General features: G+C 37.4%; 1 protein-coding gene across 4 annotated transcripts in view; it reads left to right on the plus strand.

Moving 5' to 3' along the window:
• Positions 1-25,732, plus strand: part of LOC132403678 (tyrosine-protein phosphatase non-receptor type 12-like) — a 108,421-nt gene that overhangs the window by 59,509 nt on the left and 23,180 nt on the right. For all 4 annotated transcript variants that reach the window (XM_059987226.1, XM_059987223.1, XM_059987224.1 and 1 more), the window contains exons 5-13: positions 1,646-1,684; positions 1,775-1,846; positions 4,332-4,391; positions 5,990-6,132; positions 10,699-10,765; positions 11,711-11,788; positions 13,146-13,235; positions 15,405-15,490; positions 21,393-22,342. In XM_059987226.1, the coding sequence (XP_059843209.1) occupies positions 1,646-1,684; positions 1,775-1,846; positions 4,332-4,391; positions 5,990-6,132; positions 10,699-10,765; positions 11,711-11,788; positions 13,146-13,235; positions 15,405-15,490; positions 21,393-22,342 (1,585 nt within the window). The remainder of the gene's footprint in view (positions 1-1,645; positions 1,685-1,774; positions 1,847-4,331; positions 4,392-5,989; positions 6,133-10,698; positions 10,766-11,710; positions 11,789-13,145; positions 13,236-15,404; positions 15,491-21,392; positions 22,343-25,732) is intronic.

Consider the following 25,732-nt stretch of genomic DNA (forward strand, 5'->3'; position numbering starts at 1 on the left):
TTGTTGACCATGTGCATCTTTTTATGGCCACCATCTACCCATTTTCTAATGGCTACTTCCAGTAGGACAATACACCACGTCACAAAGCAGGCATCTCAAACTAGCTCCACAAACACAACAATGAGTTCAGTGTTCTCCAGTGGCCTCCACAGTCACCACACCTCAATCCAGTAATTACTTTTGGGATATACAGTTGACAAATCTGCAACAACTGCTTGATGCTTTCCTGTCAACATCAACTAGAATCTCCAAAGAATGTTGTCAGCATCTTGTTGCATCCATGTCATGAAGAATTCAGGCTGTTCTGTGGGCAAATGGGGGTCCTGTCCGTTACTAGAAAGTGTACCTAATAAAGTAGCCCCTGAGTGTATACACCACCCACTGTGTGACCCCTTGGGTCTCTTTCAAATCACTTCCCTTTCCTGTGGAAAAGAATGTGGCTATTAATCTTATTTGTGCCTCTCATGATCTTATAAACATCTTTGACTTCTCTCCTTTGTTTAATTTATTCAGGTGAGACTTCATGCACACTATTTCCCTGTCCACTGATGCTGCTTGAACTCCCAAGTACTGCCAGCATTTTGTGATGCTGAGTACAATCAAAATATTGCAAAAATTGTCTCGTATGCAGTCAGCTCAATTTTATTGCATGTTAGTTTATTTTGTGCTTTGCATTGGGAGATATGAAACAAGAGAATGACTTGTGCGATTTAACTTGTCTGAGTAACTGTTTTTGTACTTGGATGATAATGATTTTTTCGGAATTGTTTCTTATCGTCACCTATTCTGAAAGTGAAATTCTTGTATATTGTTCATCCAGATCAAATCATTACATGGCGCGTTGCAGTGGAATAAGATCAAACAATAACAGAATGCAGGTGGAAGTATAAAATCTTCAGAGACAGTGTAGGGCAGATAAACAATAAGGTGGCAGATTAATAAGATAGGTTGTGAGGTCAAGAATGCATCTTATCGTACTAGGGAACCAATCAATAGTCTTATAACAGCAGAACATAAGGTTGTTGATGAAACTGATAAGTTCATGAATTTGAGATCTTTATTTGAATGAGGAATATTTTGTGGAATTTAAAAAAAATTATAGCCTCCCTTTTAAATCTCAGGGGCTAAGAATAGGGTATTAGCTTGTACCTGCATTTAGTAAATGTCATTGTTGATGATCAGATTCTGAGTGGGATTTTAATTAATCATCTTGTTTATTATTAATGTTCAAATAACTGGTACAAAGTTCTAAGTGTAGTTACTTGCTCCATTACTATGGGGTTTGTTCTTGGACCCACTTGTTCATTTCAACTATGTCATTTGCTGGAAGATCTTGATGGGCAAATTCTTCAACCACGAACATTTAACTCAGTTCAGAAATCTGTAACAGTTTACAAGCAGTACTCAATAAATAGCTGTCCAGATCCCAGAAGTTTTTTGGAAACGTAAGTACGATGGAGAAATCAAGTGGTTTACTTTATTGTTCAAGGTATAGAATTGAAACAATCTGGCAAGGCTTTAAAGCAAAGTTGCAATGTTGGATAAGTTATACAGTTTCTTCAACAAGTGGAACGGCCTTCTGTATTGTAACCTTGGCCTGCCTTTTAAATAAATTATCAGATATTTTACTATTTTCTATTTCTAGATAATTATCATGGCTTGCCGTGAGTTTGAAATGGGAAGGGTAAGTTCTTCTGTCCAATTTCATTTGTGGCATTAAATCAGTTAATATATTAAAAATGTCTCTTCATAATTCTAGTTGCTTCTTCCACAGAAAAAATGTGAACGTTACTGGCCATTATATGGGGATGGTCCTCTCAATTTTGGAGACTTTCAGATTACTTGTGTGAGTATTTTGCTGACTTGAATCTAATGTTTTGGGGGGGGGGGGGGTGTGATCATAGTGTTACATTTGCTAATTGGACTACCAAAATCTTTTTCGGACAAGAGTCTGCTTTTCTTTGTTTCTATCCAGGTTAATCAATATAAAAAGAAGATTCATGTTAATTTTGCTGATCTGATATTCAGTGACATTGAGCTTTTCTGTTCCTCCTGCTTTAGTAGGTTGCTTCACATTTTGCTCCACCTGCTATCATTTACTTTAAATTCATGTAACTTGTACCCCATTTGGGCTCCAATTTCCTCACTTTTTCCTTGAGCAGTTCATCAAAAGTCTACAATGGTGAACAGCCGAGATTTTATGGTGATGCAGGATATGTTGTGAGCACATTACATGACATTTAACATCCATAACGTGCAGGCTTAAGATTGTCGGCCTATGATCAATGGTGAGTGTGGTTTAACTGTGTAGTTGTGGTGTAGGATGGATTTTAATCAATGATGCGGCAATTCCACTACATGCAATTCACTGCAGTATTTAAATAAGCTAATTGAATTTATCTTTATTTCAAAATCATTAATGTGTATCTTAAATGGGTTTATTGAGTGGGAAGTGGGTCTGTTATCATTTATTGGTCTGCCTATATTTTGATTGGTTAGAGATAGCTTGATCTCAGTGCATGTCTACACCGTAGTGTCGATCAGAAATTAGTTTTAATTTCTGTTGACTGTTTATTACTAAGTTTAACTGTACCTTAATGCATATTCAAAAGATTACGTATAGATGGACAAAAAGATCAGCATGGATGTGATAGGCCAAAGGGCCTGAGTTTTTAGAACCGAGTCTTGTGTTCTTTTTCAGGCTTTAAAAAAAAATTTATTCAGATACGGTCTATTTATTCTAGCCCTTTGAGCCATTCCGTTCAGCAGTTCAACTTAATCCTAGCCTAATCACAATGACCAATTAACCGACCAACCATATGGGGGTGGGGGGGGGGAGTAAACCAGGAGTAATGCTGTCACAGGAAGAATGTAACAACTCCCTACAGGCAGCAACGGGAATTTAACCCAGGTCACCGGTACTGTAAAGCATTGTGCTAACCACTATGCTACTGTGCCGCCCTACTTGGTGTTGTGGCGACCCATTTCCTAGCGTATCCGAACCGACTCACAATTAGATAGCCTATGGGGGTTTGCGAGCACAGAGCTTTGGAGCCTCTGCGCCATGGGGGTTTGCGAGCACAGAGCTTTGGAGCCTCTGGGCCATGGAGGGCCGGTTGACAGAGGCTTAAAAGTGAGGCTGAAGTTTTCAAATAAAGTTTTTTCCTTCGACTGCAGTTACCGACTCCGTGTCGTAATTTTAGCGCTGCGTGTAGCACACCGCTACAGTGTGACATTAATAAAAGCAAAGTGTTTCTTTGCAGTTGGACAAAATCTTGTGTGCACATGGTATAACAGTAGTATGGGAGATACATTTCTTAACTCTGACCAGAATTTTTCAAGTTCTAATATACTGATTTATTGAATGGATATCGTAATTTGTAAAGTGGGGGAGAAAAGCATTCCTGAAAGATGCCACTCTGTGAAAAGCACAACTGATTCACAGATTCCTTTCAAGGATACTACTGGCTATCAACATTGTTGATTCCTGTCTCAGATTGGATAGTTATTCATTCCCTCTGAATCAGCTGAACAAGTCATAGAATTGTAAACTAAATCAAAAGAATTGCTGCCGTATTATCTCAATTCAAGAAGTTAGTGACTTGTTGAACAGAATGGTCATTAACCTCATCAGAGTTGCCTAATTTCCAAGATTAAAAAATTGAGCAATAATTTATGCAATGTTTGCTGCTTCACTTTTATTACTATTATTACAGGACATAAAAGTCATAGCATAGAGACAGCATTCTCTTCAACTGGTTTGCAATGGCATTTAGTGTTCAAAATTCATCAATTTCTAATTATTCATCCCCTCGTTTTCATGATTCAAATTTGTCAAGTTCATGTATGTTAGGGCAGCACTGCGGCACAGCAGTTAGTGCGGTTGCCTCATAGCTCGGGGACCTGAGCTTGATTCTGACCTTGTTAGGATTTTGTACACATTGCTCAGGTGTTTTGGTTTCCTCCCACATCCCAAACACTTATTGGGGGGTTAGTTACTGTAGCTTAATTACAGAAAGAATCAAATGGGAAGGACATGTGAGACAGGATAAATTGCACAGATGCAGAGAAAGGAGAGAGGAATGAGATTAAAAGAATTGATCTTCTGGAAGCTGGCATAGGCATGATAAGGTATTCAAGTGGTGTAAAGTATCATTGTTTTAGTACTCTGCCTTGGTGCTGTAAATTGAAATTATAGCAATAGTGTTCAGCTCTATCAGAAGAGTGAAACCCAGTGAGTTCTTGCATTTATATAGGTGTTTGCAATTATAGAGTATTAACATAAATTAATTGGTCTTCATTGATAGATTTTTTCCCCCTTGTCCTTCCAGGAGGAGGAACAGGCAAGAAATGACTATTTCATAAGGACTCTATTAGTAGAATTTCAAAATGTGAGTATTCATGAGCTATAAGTAATAAATATACTTATACATAATGGATTGAAATTTGATTTTTACTATATTTGCATTTGATGGAAAATAATTGGTAATTATTGTTTAAAGTATCTAGAAACTTTAAAAAAGTGAATCTTTGGAAGACTGAAGTTTATTGTACTACTTCATGAATTTGTAATTGTAATTTAAATTGATATACACATTCACTGTACATGGGCACAATTGGTAGCTAGTTATTTCTATCCATAGTTACCTGCACCTAAATCACTCCGGTGTGGCATTGGTGAATTTGACAGTGTGATTACGGGGGTGTTTGTGCAGTGATGTGTGAGCAGAATGTACAGCAATGGGTTTAGCACAGAGCCCTGGGGCTGGGTGGGAGAGGTCACCCAATTGGTTGCAACATTACATGCTCCAGATGAAGTGTTGGTCCTGTACACTGGAATGGTATTACAAGATTATCAGTCATAATTTGCCTTTCAGCAATGAATCCATTGGTGTCAGTACATTCACCAAATACCAATCTGGCCATTTTCCAGTGCAATTATTAATTTTGCTCCTTTTGCTTTTAAATCTGTGCTTGCTGCTTCTCATTTCACAGGTTTTTTTGATTGAAAATCTTCCCTAATTTGGATATCTGATTGCTTTTAAACCTAATTCCTGGTGATAAAGGCATGGGTTTTAATTTGTCAGTACCACATAATTAACATTCTCTGTTTATTTTGGTTCTACAAAGAAAGTAACCACTCTTTCTTATCTCAGCATAATGAGAAAGCAAATAATGTATACAGAATTACTCTTTTGGGTATATTTTTGTGGTGTTTATTATCCATACACCTCTCTTCCTCTTAATCCAAGCTTCTGTTTCTTTGGCAATGAGCAGCTGATGACTATAGTTGGGTATTAGCATTTCTTGAATGCATTACCTTACCATAATTATTTAGTGTTTTTCTGCCAAAATACATGTTTGATTATGTAATTGTTAAAGCCCTTTGAATGTGCAAGTGCCTTAAACAGTTTGCTCTACTGTGGCCCAGTTCAAAAACTCGTGTTTAATGAAACAGCTGTACTCACTTTTCCACTTTTTTTTCTCAATTCCAAAATCCCTCATTTTCTGTTCCTTATTTGAAATTGGTTACTTTTGTCAGTCCCTCGGTTGCAGTACTTGGAAATTCTTAACACAATTCTACATTACATATGCTCTCTCATCCATATCGTTTGCATGGAGGATCCAGTGAGGTTTTGTTTCTACTGAAGTTGGACAAGTTGTGTGTAGATAGCCAGAAACATGTTTAGAAGCAGCGCAAAGTTAATGCCTAAACTCTCTTAGGCATCAGACTTGAAGATGGCATCCCTTAAATGTCAGTTAAAATCAATACCTGTACTCGGCTGGAAGCCGAAGAAGAGTTTTTTGTCAAATATGCTGGCAAAGCACTAGATCCTTTTAGCACAATATTAATTTTGTAGAAGCTGACAGTATATAATTGGTTAATACTTTCCCTTCATTGGTTAACCTTCATTTTGCTTGTTACATTCAAAACTTTTGGTGAATTTTTAGAAAATAAAGCCATTTAATCTTTTTTTTTAATGTACAGGAATCTCGTAGAATCTATCAGTTTCATTATGTCAACTGGCCTGATCATGATGTACCTTCCTCATTCGATTCAATTTTGGACATGATCAGTTTGATGCGTGAATATCAAGAGCATGAGGATGTCCCTATTTGTATCCATTGCAGGTATGGAGGAAAACCTCTCTTCGTTGGCTTCCTCATCACTCAAACTGTACAGAGATAAGTTTGAATGTTGTACCATTGTTTCGTACTAGTTACCTTTGCTCCTTTTGATGTTTGGATATGAGGCAGTAAATACCAGAATATGATGCTGTTTGTTGACTGGAATTTTTTTTCCATTGGGTCCAATCACCAGTACAAGATGCTGACTGTTCCCCTTTTTTTTTCCAAATTGCTGCCTTCAGACCTGGAAAGCCAATTTTTTTTCTTCTGATATTTCAAATCATTCAAAGGTTATTTAAATGTACAGTTAAACAAAAAAAGTTTCACTGAAAAAAACTTACATTTCGGAACGAGGATTTTCTGCATCTGTTTTTAGTTAAAAATTTGCTCATTGACTTCAGTGAATGAAATTTTTAAAAATAAACACTAGCAGATACTCAAACTAAAATACTTTTATTTTGCTTTATTTGTCAAATTATTTTAACTAGATTTTTGAGTAAGTAAACTTTTTGTCATTGTTTCAATCAAGGAATGCCAATCTACCTTTTGGAAATCTGAAAACTTCCTCAGATCATTGACAGAAAAGCTAAGTTTACAAATGTTTATTAAGAACATTTCAAAAATGTTCATAGATCTACAAATGTAATTACATGTGAACATTTAAAAGGAAGTTAATCTACAACTGGCTCTGAGAATGCCTGAAGTAAAATGATGAGTCTTTAGAAACAAGACATAAAAAGCCAAAAGGACTTGGCTTCAAATAATTATGGGCATTACAAGCTATGTTAAGTGCGCAATATTTGAAGAGAAAAATTGGCCTTGGCACTTCTGAACTGGAGGAGGTGATTCATGTATGCATCTGAAGAACTTCTGATAAACCTTGATGAAAAAGCTTTCTCGCATTTATTAAGTAGAATGAGATGGACTATGAAATCATAGCTATAACTCAAATGATGTTCAATGGGGAGGAAATTGGAGGATAATTCATTCTTTAAAAAATCTGTGAAGGTGTATCAACATGTGCTTATAATGGTTTGCTCAGCTGGTTGATTGATTATCTTCACAAAGTTATTGGGGTGGGGAAAGGTAAATAAGAATAAATGATCCATAAATTATGGGGAAGATAAAATGTATGCATTCTTAACTTTACAGTAGGGTAGGACTGGCTATATGGAAAAAATATTAATGTTCCTTTTGAATGATTTGTCATTACATGTAATGTCCTTTATACATGCACACATGGGGACATGAACTCTACTTTGTATCTTGTAAATTGTACTTAAATATTTAATACCCGGGGCTGACTGGAACAGAATTATTGTAACAATTAGGGAAGGTTCAGTATTTCTTGGGGTTTGTTGATGTCGCATATCAAAGTATATTTTCAAGATTCCACCATGAAGTTGGGATAGTTCTTTCTTAATCATAAATTTGTTGTTTGCCTTTGCTTGTTCCATGCTGTTTCTTGCAGCATGACGTAAGGTAGTTTCCCACCTGAACCTGCCCTGCCTTGTATTGCTGAGACACAGCATAAGCATGACTTGTAGAATTTACTGACTGAAAGGATATTGTCAACCAGCTCTCTGATCCTCGACTGTCCTACTATTGGATGCATCCTCTCTACATCTATTCTACATAGGCCTTTGAATATTCGGTAGGTTTCAGTGAGATCCCTCCTTGTTCTTTTAAACACCTGCGAGTACAAACCCAAAGCCTTCAAACACTCCTCCTAAGTTGACTGTTTTATTCCTGGGAATATTTTCGTAAACTTCTTCTGGATCCTCTCCAATGCCAACAAATGTTTCCTTGGATATGGGGCACTAAACTGCTCACAGTACTTGAAATGTGGTCTGATCAGTGCCTTGTAAACTCCCTGCATTACATCCTTACTTCTGTATTCTAGTCCTATGGAAATGAATGCTAATATTGGACTTCCTTACTGTCAACTCAGCTTGCAGGTTAACCTTAAAGTAATCCTGTACTAGGATTCCAAAGTTCCTTTGCACCTCTGGTTTTTGAATTTGATCCCTATTTAGGAGATTGTCTTTGCTTTTACTCCTTCTACAAAATGCAGTCAGACGCTTCCTTACAATATATTCCACTTGCCACTACTTTGCCATTTCTTCTAATATGTCTAAGTCCTACAGACTCCTTGTTTCATCAATACAACCTGCTCCTCCGGCTACTTTTGTATCATCCGCAAACATGTCCACAAAGCCATAAATCCTGCCATCCAAATCATTAACATGTAATGTGAAAATTAGTGGACCCAACACCAACTCCTACAGGACACCACTAGCCACCATAGCCAAATGGAAAAGATTTATTCCCTCTCTTTGCCTTCTGCTAGCAGCCAGTCTTGTGTCCATGCTGGTATCTTTGTGGTAATACTATGGGCTCTTGTTTAGCAGCATCTTGTCTGCTAAAAAGTCTTCTGAAAATCTAAGTAAACAACAACCGCTGACTCTCTGGTCTATCCTGGTTATTATTTCCTGAAAGAATTCCAACAGATTTGTTGGGCAAGATTTTCTCTTAAGGAAACCATGCTGACTTAAGCTTATGTTTTCATGTGCCTCCAAGTACCCTGAAACCTCATCCTTGATAATAAACTTAACATCTTGCTAACCACTGAAGTCAGGCTAACTGGCCTATAACTTTCTGTCTTTTGTTTCTCTCCCTTCTTAAAGTTTTTTTTTGGGAAGTTTTCTTCTAGTGCCTCCAGACTTTTTCAGAACCCTTGGGTGTAGTTCATCTGGTCCAGGTGATTTATCTAGTTTCAGACCTTTCAGCTTCCAAGAACCTTTTCCGTAGAAGTAGCAACTACACTTCTGTCCCCTGACACTCAAACTTCTAGCATGCTGCTGGTGTCCTCCACAGTGAAATACTACTCCCAGTCTCATTGTCTTTAATTTTGCACATCAGTTTAAATCAGGCTTTTATCTGAAGCCTTTTGAAACTATAAATCATATCTACTGATTTCCCCTTATCTATTCTACCAGATATGTCCTGAAGTATTTGTATAAGTTTGTCTAGCAGTATTCCCCTTTTATAACTTCTTGCAGACTTTGTCTAAATCTGCTGGTATTTTTCAGAGTCTGTTTGCCCATCCTTTTATAATAGACTGTATCATGTTCTGTAATCTATTCCTTTCATCCACAACTTTTTTTAACTTCCCACTCTTTCAGTCAAATGTCTCTGAAATCTAAACTCATTCCGCTCCTTCTTCCCCCCCCCCCCCCCCAACTATCTCTCAAGCTTACATTTTCATGTTGTTCTATTTCCATGAGTTTGAAGCTTCTACCTCAGGATGATTGGGTGATAGTATAGAAAAAGCTGTTCAAAAACCTCACATCCTTGAATTTTTAAAATACCATGATGGGAAATTAAACACAATTACAATTATCAGTTGACTAGAAAGTACTGTTATATATTATATGTGGCAGTTGTCCTTCGTCCGATTGATGACAGAATATTTGCGTGGGACAGATTTTAAAGTGGAAAAGCTATTGCACTGGGGCATTAAAATTTTATCAACCAACGAAGTCTTGAGTCTGTATGAACAAGGGTCACAAACTGGGGTCTTCCTTGGTTTCAATGGATGACCAACAGTGTCTTGTAATGCCTTTTGCTGATCATGGAGGGTTGCAGTACTACCTTCCTGGCCATTGGATCTCACTGTAGGTCTCATTCTCCCAGTCCACAGGAGCTGACTTCACATGCCAGGACAGGCATGTCCTTATAATTTTTTAAAATTATGTATTTTATATGCTTCCTATAAACTTAATACTAAATTTGTTGCTGGGATTTAAAGGGAAGGGAGAAAGAGTGGCAATTGATGAAGAAACAATAAGTAGTTCAACTATATGAAGCTGTTGATAAAATACAAATAGGTTAAAGAAGGGTTGATGGAGCAGAATTTTTATTTATTGATTGATATACAGGGTGAATAAGCTCTTCTGGCCCTTGAAGCTACGCAGCCTAGCCATCCCCCAATTTTATCCTAACCTAATGACAGGACAGTTTACAATGACCAATTAACCTGCTAACCAGTGTGTCTTTGGACCAAGAGGGGAAACTGGAGCACCCAGAGGATACCCATGTGGTCACTGAGAGAACATATAAACACCTTACAGGCAACAGCAGAAATTGAACCCCAGTTGCCTGTACTGTAAAGCATTGTACAAACGTTTGTACTAACCACTACTCTACAATGTTGCATATGTGTTTTTACCATGTTAACTCTTCCTATGTAATTTGAAGGTAATAGAATATTTTAAAGGCTTATTGTGTAGGCAGACAATCTTTTAAGACATAAGTTTGCATTGAGGTTAAACCCAGGATTTATAGAATTTGAAATCCGTAAGCTTAGTGACCCAATAAATTTAAACTGTAGGAGATTATTTAACAGATTAAATCTGTAATGCAACATTGAAGTTTCATTCTTTGAAGTTAAAGCAGTTCCTGTACATTGGTAATGGAGATAATGCTGATGTAAAAGGCAGTGGTCTCACCAGTTTATGGAAGCTGACTGAACTGAGTCATTTCCTGAAATGCTGTTTTCTCCCACAGTGCTGGATGTGGTAGAACTGGAGCCATATGTGCAATTGATTATACCTGGAATTTACTAAAAGCTGGGGTGAGTCATCTCTTTTACAACTTTCCTCTTAAAGATAGGAAACTAATTACTCTCCTGGGAGTAGAAAATAGAGAACACTGAACTATTTTCAGATTGAGGTAGGTCTCTAACATTCTGATGTTTAAGCTTAGTGCCTTCTGCAAAATATTAATCTGCTTATTGACATAGCACTTCCATAAAGTACCTTCAGGGAGCTATTCAAAATTTTATTTAGTGTGAATCCAACAGTGTTAGATACCTCTTAATATGCAAATATTAACAAGTTTTAAATTAATATATTATGGCAATATTTATTCTAGCTTTTTTAAATAAATCCTAATTGTTACGATTCTACACAGCTCTTAAATGTCCTTTGGTTGGGGTTGGGTGTAACAATGTAAGGAAATTGCTAATCTGGTTAAGTAAAGGCACACTTTTTTGGCAACGGATAGCAAGTTAGATCCTTCTACTAATGATTAACGTAGACAGCTCTTTACCTGGAAGTAATTAAGTTTGTTTTTAGTATCTAAGGAAGCAAATAAATTCTTTCTAATTAATGTGTGATTATGCTCGTAATTGGGGGAAAAAACCATACAGTCGCAGCTGTCTGGAGAAGGGGCTTGGATAATAAAACAAGCTTGGATCTACTTAAACATATCTCAGCAAGATATTACTTAGATTAATTGGAGTGATGTACTTTACAATCTTGAAAATGCAGTTATAAATTATTGAAGCATTATTGCTTTCAATGTCAATTTTTCTTTAATATTCATGTGAAGTGTTTTGGACTTTTTACTAGAACAAACCTAAGTTTTATTAATAAAGGTATTAATTGAATTACAGTTTGCGGGCATTTATTTTTCCTGTTTTTATTGCATCAATTATCTGTTAATACTGAAATTATGCATATGAATTTTAATTATGTTGATTTTAGTTCTCATTTGTGCAAAATGTGTTCTCTCCTAGAAAATACCTGAAGAATTCAGTGTGTTTAATTTGATACAAGAAATGAGAACACAAAGGCATTCTGCAGTCCAAACAAAAGTGTGTACACGTCATACTTATTTTTTCGCTGTTTATCCCTTGTTCCCTGAACCACCTTAGGTTGTTTATCATTTGGTTTCCAGTTGAATCTAATCTGCCATTACAATTTTAAATGCAATAAAAGTGGAAATACATTTGTAGAAGTGGTCAGGTACAAGGAAATTTTGAGTTGTTTGGCAATCTGGGCCTAGTTTTGCTGACATTAAATTTATTTAAAATTAGTTCAAAATAATACCGTGAACTTTCTGAATCTGCTAGTCATAAATTGTATTTATTCTTGAGGCTTCTGTGGTTTAAGGTTTACATCACCTAATGATTTCTTTTAGTTAACAGGCTTGAATTAAAGTTTAACTTGGCTGAATTCTGCAAGTAAGCAATCTGCCCTTCATTTTGAAGAAGTGGCCTTGCCATGAAATTTATTTTTAGTAGAGCATTATAATATTTGGCAGTTTCCTTAATAAGGGTAAAAGAGGTGCTTGCTTGACAACACTACAGCAAGGCCCAAATGAGTCAGAAGATTCAACTCCAGATAATTTGGCACAATGTCACAGTTAATTCCCGAGTGTCATTTAAAGGATGTTCTGTAGTGTCAGTGCAACTGTATTTTAGCTGGGGCCTTTTTGTTGTGCATCCTTGATTGGACATAAGATTGTTTCATGCTATTTGAAAGAAGAATGTGTGAGTTCTTTGGTTCATCATATCTAACTGATGATCATATTCACATTATTGTTTGTGTAATGATACTGCATTCAAAAGCTGCCTCTTTTTGTAATTACAACAGTGACTATGTTTATAAAATTGTAAGATGGTAACAAATCATAATGGCGTTAAGATTTTCAATCCCTTGTGCCTGCTATTCAGTAAGATCATGCAGATCTTCTACCTCAAAAGCGCTTTCCAGCTATAAACATATCTCTTGATTCCTTTTAATACAAATGTTTTTTATTACTCCTGAGTACACTTAGTGATTGAGCCTCCATCTTCCTCATGGCAAGTTAGAAAAAAATGTTTATTTACTATTTTCACAAATTTCATGGGAGTATATTTTATCTCAAAATTTTCAGGTACTGATTTCTGAATCCTCAGGACAAATTTCTGTTGCCCAAAAGCCCAAGCATAGTTATAACTGTAGAATAATATATTAAATTGGTAAGCGTCTTGGTGTTTTGAGACCTGATTGGCGTAATTATGGTTTTAAATTTATTTGGCCTTCACATGATCCTGTAATGATCATTTTCTTGGTATGCATATGTTAGTTAAACATGTTCCAGGATATTTTGCAAGATACATTCCATTTTCTCAGACTTCATGGTAAATTTTTGAATTTAGTTATCAAGGAGTGCCTATTGTTTTTCAGGAGCAATATGAGCTTGTTCACCGTGCAATAGCTCAACTATTTGAAAAAGAATTGCAGAGGAGTCACTGTGCTCAAAGGCTATCTGATACGGTATGTTCAGTCTTTAGAAACATCACTTGATAGAAAGTAATTTCATTTTCATTCCTTGCAGCATGTGATTAATCTCTTTTGTTATGGTTTGGGAGTTACTTTCAGCTGGTCTGTTACCGTTATAATTATTGTTTAAAGCACACCAGATTAACTTTTTTCCCCAGAAGTTATGTAACTTTTATGTGAATTTATGTCATATAGTTGTGAATGGTAGAGACAAATGGGTATCATTTCACCAGTTGGAAAAAATATTGAGATTGTTCATTTAAAAAAAAAGTTTTAAAGGAGTTCAATCCTAAAGTCTCCTTTTCTAGAAAAAGAAAGAAATGCTGTATTGCATGCAGATGGCTATTTGCTATTTTCCGGAAAGCCTGCTTCCTTTTGTTCATTGAAATGTGGTCACTTACAGTACCTGTGACTTTGACATAATGCGCTTTTTTTTAAAGTAGTGAACCATGAGTAATCAAACATCTGGGAAAAGCAATTCAGTAACAGGAAATTTGGCCAGCTCTTAACAGCATTCATGCTTTTTTTTTTGGGTGCTCGCTTTTAGATGCAAAATTATTTTACCAACTATCCAAAACAGTTTCTTGTTAATGTGTATTATGGTTGCAGGCAGGATATCTGGGCATTAATGAACTTTCACATCAGTGTAGAGTTGTGCAGACACACAAAGAATAATACAGTGCAGCTTGGATGACCAACATAAATATTTATGCTGTACATTGGAGAAATTGTAATTTAATGCAGTTAATGATTGTATATCAAAAATGGCATTTAACATTGAATTATTAAGCACAGAAGTAGGTCTATTATTAATTTAACTGACATACCTGAAATTATAGCTGGAAGTGGCTACGTGATCTCTAGCAATAATTACTTATTATTGAGATAACAAAATATTGCTCTTAGCAAACTATGATGCAGCCAGATGTGTACTTGTTGCAATTACATACTGCAGTTTAAAAACTGTAGCTAACAATTCAGTGTCTTATAACTATTCAATTTAATGAATGAAAAGGAATGGTAGAAGGGTTCTGTATGTTGTAACTTATGAGTACGTTCATTTTTTAAAAGGGGCTGCAAAAGCAATATTGTCAAACACAAAGTAACTGGTGCAGCAGGTTGATAAAATGGTATAGTTTGATTTTGGGCACTATAACCAAATACCTTTGAATATTTGCAGTATTTAACCTTTTTAGTGTATAATTACCTTTAACCACTTGCACAACTAAGTTATGCATTATACAATTGTTTTATGCTGTGATGGTTGGAAGTTTGGAATTTACTGAGCATTTTTAGAGTTCATAATTTAATGAACTAATTCTTGGCTGTATTCAGATTACAAAGCATATAATATATGAAATGGTTCAGCCGTTGCCCACACCATAACACCTAGATAGCTATTACTTTTATGGATTAGTGACATAATAACTTTATCTTCAAAGAACAGAATAATCACGTTTTGGTTGGGAACAAGCTCTGCAGAGGAAAAATTCCCACTTCAATTTTAAAAGCATTCATCTGAATTTGCAGAGTAGGGAGTGTTTGTACAGAAGTTCTCCATCTGTCCATCCTGAATGTATTTTCGCTTTGTTTAGTGCCAAAGTTCTATTGTTTTTTTGGAGTCATCTCCTTATCTATTTGCATTAGTACTGTGGCAAGCATTTGGTCCTAACTCAACAACAGTTTTTATTGTGATAAACACAAAACAGACCGGGCACCATGACCCAGAGCGTGAACCCAAACAGTCTCCCACAGACGGGGGAGGTGACCGTCGCACATCCCAGTTACAGTTAGGATGACCCTCAAATACACAAGAAAATAACTGTATAACCCAAGCTAAAATGTAACAGTAAATGAACTGGAACTTCCCACCATAATCCCACAAAAGCATTTTAACAATAAACAGTATTGGTCATTAGAAATGCAGAGGCAGGCTGTCGACTAATACCACTCCCCAACCCCCCCCCCCCCCCCCCCCCCCCCAGAGCAGCACAGTACTTTCTCTTCTGTTCTTATTTACCAGGCTCAGGTGTGAACTTTGAACATTATTCCTTTTCCATTGCAGGCTTTGTGTTAATGCACTGTTTGTGTTCTCCTTGAAATAAATATCAATGCTTGCTTTTTAAGATCTTTGTTAGTTAAACTTTTTTGCCTTTATAATAGGATGATAACAGTTCTAAAAGAACGACTACTTCCTCAGTTCCTGCAACTTCGGATTCACCACCACCCAAGCCACCACGAGTACGAAGGTAATTTGTTTATTTGAAGTTTTACATAACTATAGAGTCAGGTACTATTTGTCCTGGATAGTGATAACCACAGCACAGAATTTACTGAATTAGATTTGAGTGATAATAAACTGAGTCAAAGAGCATGGAAACTACTATTACTAAATTGCCAAGAAAAGTCTCAACTATCATAAACAACATACAAAATGCTGGAGGAGCTCAGCTGCTGTGGAGAGAAATAAATGATTGATTATTTTTGTGGCTATCAATCATTAAGTGAAACGGTATTTAGTTTTCTTTCCATTTTCATGTTTATCATTTGTGTATTAGTGTGTTTACCTTGCTTTTCTATACAATTTTTATGGTTTGGCTTCAGGTTGTGTCTGATTTCTGTTCATGTTATGAGAATTTCGCTCCTTGGAAATATCAAATAGTTTGTTTAATGGAAAGCTTGTCTATAACTTCAAACTCTAAATATATGGTATTCCTGTATTATTAATGAGTTACCCCAGCTGATTTTGCATAGTAACTCATGCTTTAGTTTATAGAAATTAATTATATTTGCTGGCTTCTAAGCATAAGAAGTGTCAATTCATAAAATAACTTTGGTTTGGCTTGGTTTAGTTCTGTTGGAATGCATTTTAGAAAACAAAATTAGAATCATAGATCATTACAGCACAGTAACACGCCTAATTTGCCAAGTCCCATCGAACTGCCCTGGGCCTTACCCCTGCATACCCCTTCCATTCATGTACCTGTCAATTGCTCTTAAATGTTGAAATTGACCCTGAATCCACCATTTCCACTGACAGTTCGTTCCACGCTCTCACCACCCGCTGAGTGAAGTTTTCTGGAGTGTTTCCTTTAAACATTTTGCCTTTCACCTTCAACCCATGACTTCTAGTTGTAGACTCACCTAGCCTTAGTGGAAAAAGCCTACTTGCATTTACCCTGTCTATACCCCTCATAATTTTATATACCTCTGTTAAATCTTCCCTCAATCTGCTATATTCTAGGGAATAGAGTCCTAACTTATTCAATCTTTTCCTATAATTGAGGTCCTTAAGTCCCGGCAACATCCTTCTAAATATTCTCTGCACTCTTACAATCTTATTTACATCTTTCATGTAGTTAGGTGACCAAAACTAGACACAATATTCCAAATCGGGCCTCACCAACATCTCGTACAATTTCAACATAACGTCCCAACTCTTGTACTAAGTACATTGATTTATGAAGGCCGATATGCCAAAAGCTTTCTTTACGACCCTATCTACCTGTGACGCCACTTTAAAGGAGTTGTGGATCTGTATTTCCAGATCCCTCTTCTACCGCATTCCTCAGTGCCCTCCACTCACTATGTAAGACTTGCCCTGCTTGGTCATCCCAAGGTGCAACACTTCACACTTGTCTGCATTTGCCGTTTTTCAGCTCATTTTTCCAGCTGAGCCAGATCCCATTATAAGCTTTCATAGTCTTCCTTGCTGTTGACTGTACCCTTAACCTTTGTGCCATCTGCAGATTCTGATCAAGTTTACCACATTATCACAAACAAGAGAACATCTGCAGATGCTGGAAATCCAAGCAACACACACGAAGTGCTGGAGGAACTCAGCAGGCCTCTTTTACATAGATGCTGCTTGGCCTGCTGAGTTTCTCCAGCATTTTGTGTTACCACATTATCATCCAGATTGTTGACATAGATGACAAATATCAATGGACCCAGCTCCAATCCCTGCAGGACTGCACTAGTCACAGGCCTCCAATCAGAGATGCAACCATCTACAATCACTCTCTGGCTTCTTTCATGAAGCCAATGTTGAATCCAATTTACTACCTCATCTTGAATGGCAAGTGACTGAATATTCTTGACCAACCTCCTATCAGGATATTGTCAAAGGCCTTCCTAAAGTCCATTTAGACAACATTCATTGCCTTACCTTTTATTAGCATTCCTGGTAACTTCCTCAAAAAGATTCTATAAGATTGGTTAGACACAACTTGCCACATGTAAAGCCATGTTGACTCTCCCTAATCAGTTCTTGTCTATCCAAATACTTAAATATCGGGTTCCTTAGAATACCTTCCAGTAACTTTCCCACTACTGATGTCAGGCTTACTGGTCTATAATTTCCTGGCTTATTCTTAGAGCCTTTCTTAAACAACGGAGCAATATTAGCTATCCTCTAGCACCTCACCTGTGGCTAAGGATGTTTTAAGTATCCAAAGGAACACATTGTCAGGCCCTGGGGACTTATCCACCCCAGTTTGCTTCAACAGCAAACACCAGCTGCTCTGTAATCTGTATAGGGTCCATGACCTCACTGCTACATTGCCTCACATCTATAGACTCTGTTTTCCGAGTAAATACAGATGCTAGAGAGCCATTTAAGATCTCTCCCATCTTTTTCGGCTCCATGGGTAGATTTCCACTCTCATCTTCAAGATGACTAATTTTGTCCCTTGCTCTCCTTTTTGTTAATGTATCTGGAGAAACCCTTGGCATTCTCTTTCACCTTATCTGCTAAAGCAACCTCTTGTCGTCTTTTTGCCCTCCTGGTTTATTTCTCAAGTGTTCTCTTACATTTCTTATACCTCATTTGTTTCTACCTGTCTATACCTGCTACGCATCTTGTTTTTCTTAATTAGGGCCTCAATATCTATCGAAAAACAAGGTTCCCTAAACCTATTATCCTTGCCTTTTTATTCTGACAGGACCATACAAACTCTGTACTCTCAATTTCACTTCTAAATGCCTCCCAATTACCAAGTATACCTTTGCCAGAAAACAACCTGCCCCAATCCACTCTTGTCCAACAGTTTTTTGATACCATCAAAGTTTGCTTTTCTCCAATTTAGAAGCTCAACCAGAGGACCAGACCTATCCTTCTCCATAATCACCTTGAAACAAATGGCATTATGATCAACAGATGCAAAGTATTCCCCTACACAAACTTGGACCATAAATTTTGCCGTGGGTTAATTGTGGATTGGGACAGGTTGTTTTCTGGCAAATATGTGATTGGGAGACCTTTAAAAGTAAAATTTTGAGATTAGAGTTCTGTCACATTCCCTAATAAGGAGATCTAGTTTTAGATAGATTTAGAAAATTGATGCTTTGAATTGGTAATTTCCATTTAAAATAAATATAGTGATCTTTGTCTTCTGCATTAGTGTTTGAAGATCAGCTGAACATTATTTGGTTTGCTTTGGTTATGGGAATAAATTCTGATCTCTTTTCATTTTAGCGTTTTTTTTCTCTTTCTAATTTAGTCTTGAACCAACTTATATCACAAAGCTGCTGTGTATATGAATACTTAAGAGTTCAATTTTCCCTCATCTGCTGAAATCATCTAGATTGACTGAAGATGATAGGTTGATTGCTTGATAAACTAAAATCACAACCACTTCTATTTAATTAAAAATTAACTGGGGGACAAAATAAACGTGAGAAATTTTGCAGATGCTGGAAATCCAAAGTAACGTACAAAATGCTGGAGAAACAAGTTAGGCAGATTCAATGGAAGTGAACAAACAGTCCATGTTTTGGGCTGAGGACCATCCACAGGACTGGAAAGGAAGGTGGGGAGAAGGGAAGGAGGATAGCTAGTTAGTGATGGGTGAAGCCATGTGGATAGGAAAGATGAGGGCTGGTGGTGAAGGAATCTCATAGAAGAGGTGAGTGGACCATGGGTGAAAGGGAAGGAGGAGGTGATGGGCAGATAAGAGGCCAGAGTGGGGGAAAAGGAGAGTGGAAATCCTTATATAAAAGGGCATCTGAATCTGTGCTACCCAGAGGGTATATAAGATGTTGCTCCTCCACCATGAGAGAGACTTCAACATGGCAAAGGAGGGAAGCCATGGGCTGACCTTTTGAAACGGGAATTGGAATTAGTATGTCTGGCCACTGGAAAGTTTCACTTTTGAGATCATAGAGAGAACAATCCCTGAGAAAAGCAGGAGGGAGGATCCCTTTAGAGACAGGAAGTTACGGAGAATGATCTGTTGGATGTGGAGGCTCAAGGGGTGATGGGTAAGGATAGGAGGGATTCTATCAATGTTAAGACAGCGGGAAGATAGCGTGAGCGTGGATTTTTTGGGAAATGGAGGAGATGTGGGTGAGGGTAGTGTTGATGGTGGAGAAAGTGAAACCCTATTCTTTGAAGGAGGACGACATCTCTGATGTCCTGGAAAGAAAAGCTGCATTCTGGGAACAGATGTGGTTAAGATGAAGAAGAAAACAGATGTTGGGGAAAAATATTAACTTAAGTATTTTTTAAACATCAGCGTAATTCAAAAAGCATTCATCCCAAAAGATTAAATTGAAAGACACTGCTCACACTTTTCTAAGTTTTGAAAACAAGTGACCTTTGCATTACAGAGGGCTGTTCCTAGAAAACAGTCTGTATCACTATTTTCCGTAACAGTAAGTAGTATTATCGATACAAAATTACAAAAATAATTATTCTTTACTTCACACAAAAATCTGTGATTTCTGTAGTGATCTGTGAATTTTGTAAGGGTGAATTTCCATAACACAAAGACCATAATATTTTGGTGGTGGGGGGAGGTAGTTTGTCAAAAAGGGTTTCCATAAGGTGAAATTGCAAGCTTTGAGCACAATTATATTTCATAATATTTTGCTGGAAGTCAATTGGATATCTGGCAAAAAGATGTAATTATTTACATTTTCACGATTGAGTATGCAATTTGATCGTGAACATGGAAGGTTATTTCTGTTGGGTCTATTATGGTTGAAAATCTATTTTTATTTTGTGTGCACCTGCTTTGCTGTTGCAGAGAAATTGAAAATTGTGTGTCAGTGCAGCAAGAGGCTTGTATGGAAATGAGTAAATAGTTCACATTTTGGGCCAAGATGAGTCCTGAAGAAGGGTCTCAGCCCAAAACATTAGCTGTTTACTCTTTTTCATAGCCTGCTGAGTTCCACCAGCATTTTGTCTTTTGTTCTTAGACATTTAAAAGATTGGCAGAAAATCAACGAGGTAATTGCCAAACACATTAAGAAGTGCAACTAATTCACCGGCTCAGAGGCCACATCCTGCATCAGGCTGGCTTCTTATGACCCATGGGTTGCTTGATCTAATCTACCTGAGTAAGCTGTCCCTGTTCATTGCTACACCCTCAGCTTTTGCCTGCTGTGAAACGTTGCTTCCAGAGCTTGCTCCTTTTCAGGGATGCGTGTGGGCTTGCCTTTCTAGGTTAGGTGTAAATGCTAAGTCCTGATCCAAGAAGCGTTTTGATAGGTAATCAAGACTTTCTGGTTGTCAGGATGTTTAGAAGAAGTTGGATGTTAGAAATTAACAGTATTTATTTAAAAAAAAACAGGCTCCTAGAAATATTGATAAATGGTTGTATTAAATGATTTAAAATAAATATATTAGTTAATTAAATACAGTCATTTAACTAATGAAAATGTAAACTGAAAACTTGGCATGTTCTAGCCCATTGAAATAAACGGTATTGCTAAATTTATAGCAGATTAACTATAGCCAGGAAGCAGCAAAAGGTTCATAAATCCTTCTTCATTGGTGCATGGTTGGAATAAGTTTCTAGGAATTTTCTGGAAGTTTGAGTTTGATCGCACAAGTAGAAATGAGTAGGACTGTCACTCCACCCTCACTTGCAGAAGGAAGTGTCTACTACTGTACACTACCACTTCAGCAGCTGTAAGTAAGTAGTTGGTACCTTTAGTGGCATATTGATTTTAATTTCAGTAAACAGTCTGCCATTTACTATGTAACAAATTGCCTTTCAGTATAATATTGGTATTTACTTTTACTGTGTTTGCTTTTTGTTTAAATTTAAAATTTATTTGTTGTCTTTTTAAGTGGTGCTACTGCCTAACCCATTCCTATGTTTTTCTCTGTGTTCCTCCTCTCTTCTTGACCAATAATTCCTTTAGTTGCCTGGTAGAAGGAGATGCGAAAGAAGAAATCTTGCAGCCTCCAGAGCCCCAGCCTGTCCCGCCCATCCTCACTCCTTCTCCACCCTCTGCTTATCCAGCTGTTACTACTGTGTGGCAGGATAATGACCGATACCATCCCAAGCCAGTTGTGCACTCGTATACACCACCACTACCCACAGACCTCAATGAAAACTACAACAAACCTGGAAATACCTTCAAGCAAATTGAAAACTCTGCTGCACACATTGAACCTATAGAGAAAAAGCTAGAAAGAAAACTTAGTATTGAAATAAAGAAGATACCACTCCAGGAAGGACCTAAAAGCTTTGAAGTATCCCCACCTGATACCAACAGTGCTCTTAATAGATTGCCATCGAATAAAGTGAAACCCACTTCAGCAGCTGAGATGGAACAAACAAGTAAATCAGCTGAAGCTAGCTCTGGACAAATTTCAGCAAATTCAGAAATCCTGCAACACTCTGATACTACTCAGGAAGACAAGAATTCAGATGTTGCCCTGAGACCAATTCAGTTACCACTTAAAGAGAGAGCTCATGCTGTGTGGAGCAAGCCAAGCCATGAATGTACCCCATCTTCCTCAAGCAAGAATTCCACAAGTGATAAGTTGTACAACAATCAATACCATTCTTCTCAAGCAGCTGCTCTACCAGAAGAACCATCACCGATAAAGATACATGCACATGTAGCAATGGACACGAGTGTAAACAATCAGCCTCTCTGTTTTACAAATCCACTCCATTCTGATGACTCTGAGCCAGAGGAGATAGACATTGGGAATATAGTACCCAAAAATGTTACCAGTATTTTAACAAGTGCCATTGTTACTGCAACCATACAAAATGAAACCCCTTCATCAAGAAAAATATCACCTGTGTCTATTGCCCGAGAGCATCCACCCACTACCTTAAATTTAGCAGCTGAAAAATGTAAGTATTTATTTCATTTGAGGAATGTGCTTCTTTGATTTAATTATTTTAGTAGAAATGAATTTATCATTGCCAGTTGGCCTCTCTGGTTCTTTTTTATGATTTATGCAGAACAAGACTATTTTACTGATAGTTGAACTCAATCATGGCGATAAGAATAATAAAACGTATTGCTATTATGCCACCTTGGTCTTTGCAAATGGGGCATTCAGACATTTTGAGGCCTTCTGTATCTTAATTGTGAGCTTATCCAAGCTGGGTGGATGTTACAGTTTTGCACATAAAGTGCTTGTTCAAATTCAAATGATAGCCAGTTAGCTTACTGGTTGAGGTTTTACTTTCCTCAGTATATTGCTCTTTATAAAGGCATGCAGGGAATGCTTGGGGATGAGGATGCAATATATAGTAGAAATTGAAACCGAGATGCTGGAATCATTCAAGGGCTATAATAATGCAGCACACTATGGTATCTGCATGAGTTGTTTCTTCTGGAGCACAGGACTCCTCTGAGGGATATAAAAAGGTCATCATTGTCATGAAGAGGACTGATGCTTTCTGATCTGTGTTAGCCAGTTTCTAGATGATGTTGACCCTTAATGGCAACCTCTTCCAGACAGTCATAGCAGATTAACATGTGGAGTATTTCCTTTCAGGATGGTTTGGAGTGGGATCGCATTGCACACATTTACTGCTGATGGTTCCTTCAAGAAAATGGATTATTCTCACAATCTTGCTCTTAAAATTATTGCTGTTTCTCTAACAAAAATACTCTGACACAATTTGTGCAATAATTACTGATCTACAAATATAAACAGGAAAATGCCCTACATTGCATTGCTGGTCTGAGAAAATATTACAGCAGTGCTTTGGCAGGGTAGATTAGAGGGCTCATCTAGAGAGACTATTTGGGTGGAATTGAGGAATGGGAAAGGCGTAGTAACACTTATAGGGGTGTATAATAGACCACCTAATGGGAGCAAGAATTGGAGGAGCAAATTTGTAAGGAGATAGCAGATATTTGTAGTAAGCACAAGGTTGTGATTGTGGGAGATTTTAATTTTCCACACATAGACTGGGAAGCCCATTCTGTAAAAGGGCTGGATGGTTTGGAGTTTGTAAAATGTGTGCAGGATAGTTTTTTGCAGCAATACATAGAGGTACCGACTCGAGAAGGGGCAGTGTTGGATCTCCTGTTAGGGAATGAGATAGGTCAGGTGACGTACGTATGTGTTGGGGAGCACTTCGGGTCTAGTGATCACAATACCATTAGTTTCAATATAATTATGGAAAAGGATAGGACTGGACCCAGGGTTGAGATTTTTGATTGGAAAAAGGCTAACTTTGAGGAGATGCAAAAGGATTTAGAAGGAGTTTTTGTTTTATGGGAAGGATGTAATAGAGAAATGGAGGTCATTTAAAGGTGAAATTTTGAGGGTACAGAATCTTTATGTTCCTGTTAGGTTGAAAGGAAAGGTTAAAAGTTTGAGAGTGCCATGGTTTTCAAGGGATATTGGAAACTTGGCTCAAAAAAAGAGTAAGATCTATAATAAATATAGGCAGCATGGAGTAAATGATGTGCTCGAGGAATATAAAGAATGTAAAAAGAATCTTAAGAAAGAAATTAGAAAAGCTAAAAGAAGATACAAGGTTGCTTTGGCAAGTAAGGTGGAAATAAATCCAAAGGGTTTCTACAGTTATATTAATAGCAAAAGGATAGCGAGGGATAAAATTGGTCCCTTAGAGAATCAGAGTGGACAGCTATGTGTGGAGCCGAAAGAACTGGGGGAGATTTTGAACAATTTCTTTTCTTCAGTGTTCACAAAGGAGAAGGATATTGAATTGTGTAAGGTAAGGGAAACAAGTAGAGAAGTTATGGAAACTATGACAATTAAAGAGGATGAAGTACTGGCACTTTTAAGGAATATAAAAGTGGATAAATCTCTGGGTCCTGACAGGATATTCCCTAGGACCTTGAGGGAAGTTAGTGTGGAAATAACAGGAGCTCTGACAGAAATATTTCAAGTGTCATTAGAAACTGGGATGGTGCCGGAGGATTGGCGTATTGCTCATGTGGTTCCATTGTTTAAAAAGGGTTCTAAGAGTAAACCTAGCAATTATAGGCCTGTCAGTTTGACGTCAGTGGTGGGTAAATTCATGGGAAGTATTCTTAGAGATGGTATATATAATTATCTGGATAGACAGGGTCTGATTAGGAATAGTCAGCATGGATTTGTGTGTGGAAGGTCATGTTTGACAAATCTTATTGAATCTTTTTGAAGAGCTTATGAGGAAAGTTGACGAGGGTAAAGCAGTGGATGTTGTCTATATGGACTTCAGTAAGGCCCTTGACAAGGTTCCGCAGGGAAGGTTGGTTAGGAAGGTTCAATCGTTAGGTATTAATATTGAAGTAGTAAAATGGATTCAACAGTGGCTGGATGGGAGATGCCAGAGAGTAGTGGTGGATAACTGTTTGTCAGGTTGGAGGCCGGTGACTAGTGGTGTGCCTCAGGGATCTGTATTGGGTCCAATGTTGTTTGTCATATACATTAATGATGTGGATGATGGGGTGGTAAATTGGATTAGTAAGTATACAGATGATATTAAGGTAGGTGACGTTGTGGATAATGAAGAAGGTTTTCAAAGCTTGCAGAGAGATTTAGGCCAGTTAGAAGAGTGGGCTGAACAATGGCAGATGGAGCTTAATGCTGATAAGTGTGAGGTGCTACATTTTGGTAGGAATAATCCAAATAGGACATACATGGTAGATGGTAGGGCATTGAAGAATGCAGTAGAACAGAGTGATCTAGGAATAATGGTGCATAGTTCCCTGAAGGTGGAATCTCATGTGGATAGGGTGGTGAAGAAAGCTTTTGGTATGCTGGCCTTTATAAATCAGAGCATTGAGTATAGGAGTTGGGATGTAATGTTAAAATTGTACAAGACATTGGTAAGGCCGAATTTGGAGTATTATGTACAGTTCTGGCCACCAAATTATAGGAAAGATATCAACAAAATAGAGAGAGTACAGAGAAGATTTACTAGAATGTTACCTGGGTTTCAGCACCTAAGTTACAGGGAAAGGTTGAACAAGTTAGGTCTTTATTCTTTGGAGTGTAGAAGGTTGAGTGTGGACTTGATAGAGGTATTTAAAATAATGAGGGGGATAGATCAGGTTGACGTGGATAGGCTTTTTCCATTGAGAGTAGGGGAGATTCAAACAAGAGGACATGATTTGAGAGTTGGGGGCAAAAGTTTAAGGGTAATACGATGGGTATTTCTTTACTCTAGAGAGTGGTAGCTGTGTGGAATGAGCTTCCGGTAGAAGTGGTAGAGGCAGGTCCGGTATTGTCATTTGAAATAAAATTGGATAAGTATATGGGCAGGAAAGGA

The sequence above is a fragment of the Hypanus sabinus genome, chromosome 13 (assembly GCF_030144855.1).
Source record: "Hypanus sabinus isolate sHypSab1 chromosome 13, sHypSab1.hap1, whole genome shotgun sequence".
NCBI lineage: Eukaryota > Metazoa > Chordata > Chondrichthyes > Myliobatiformes > Dasyatidae > Hypanus > Hypanus sabinus.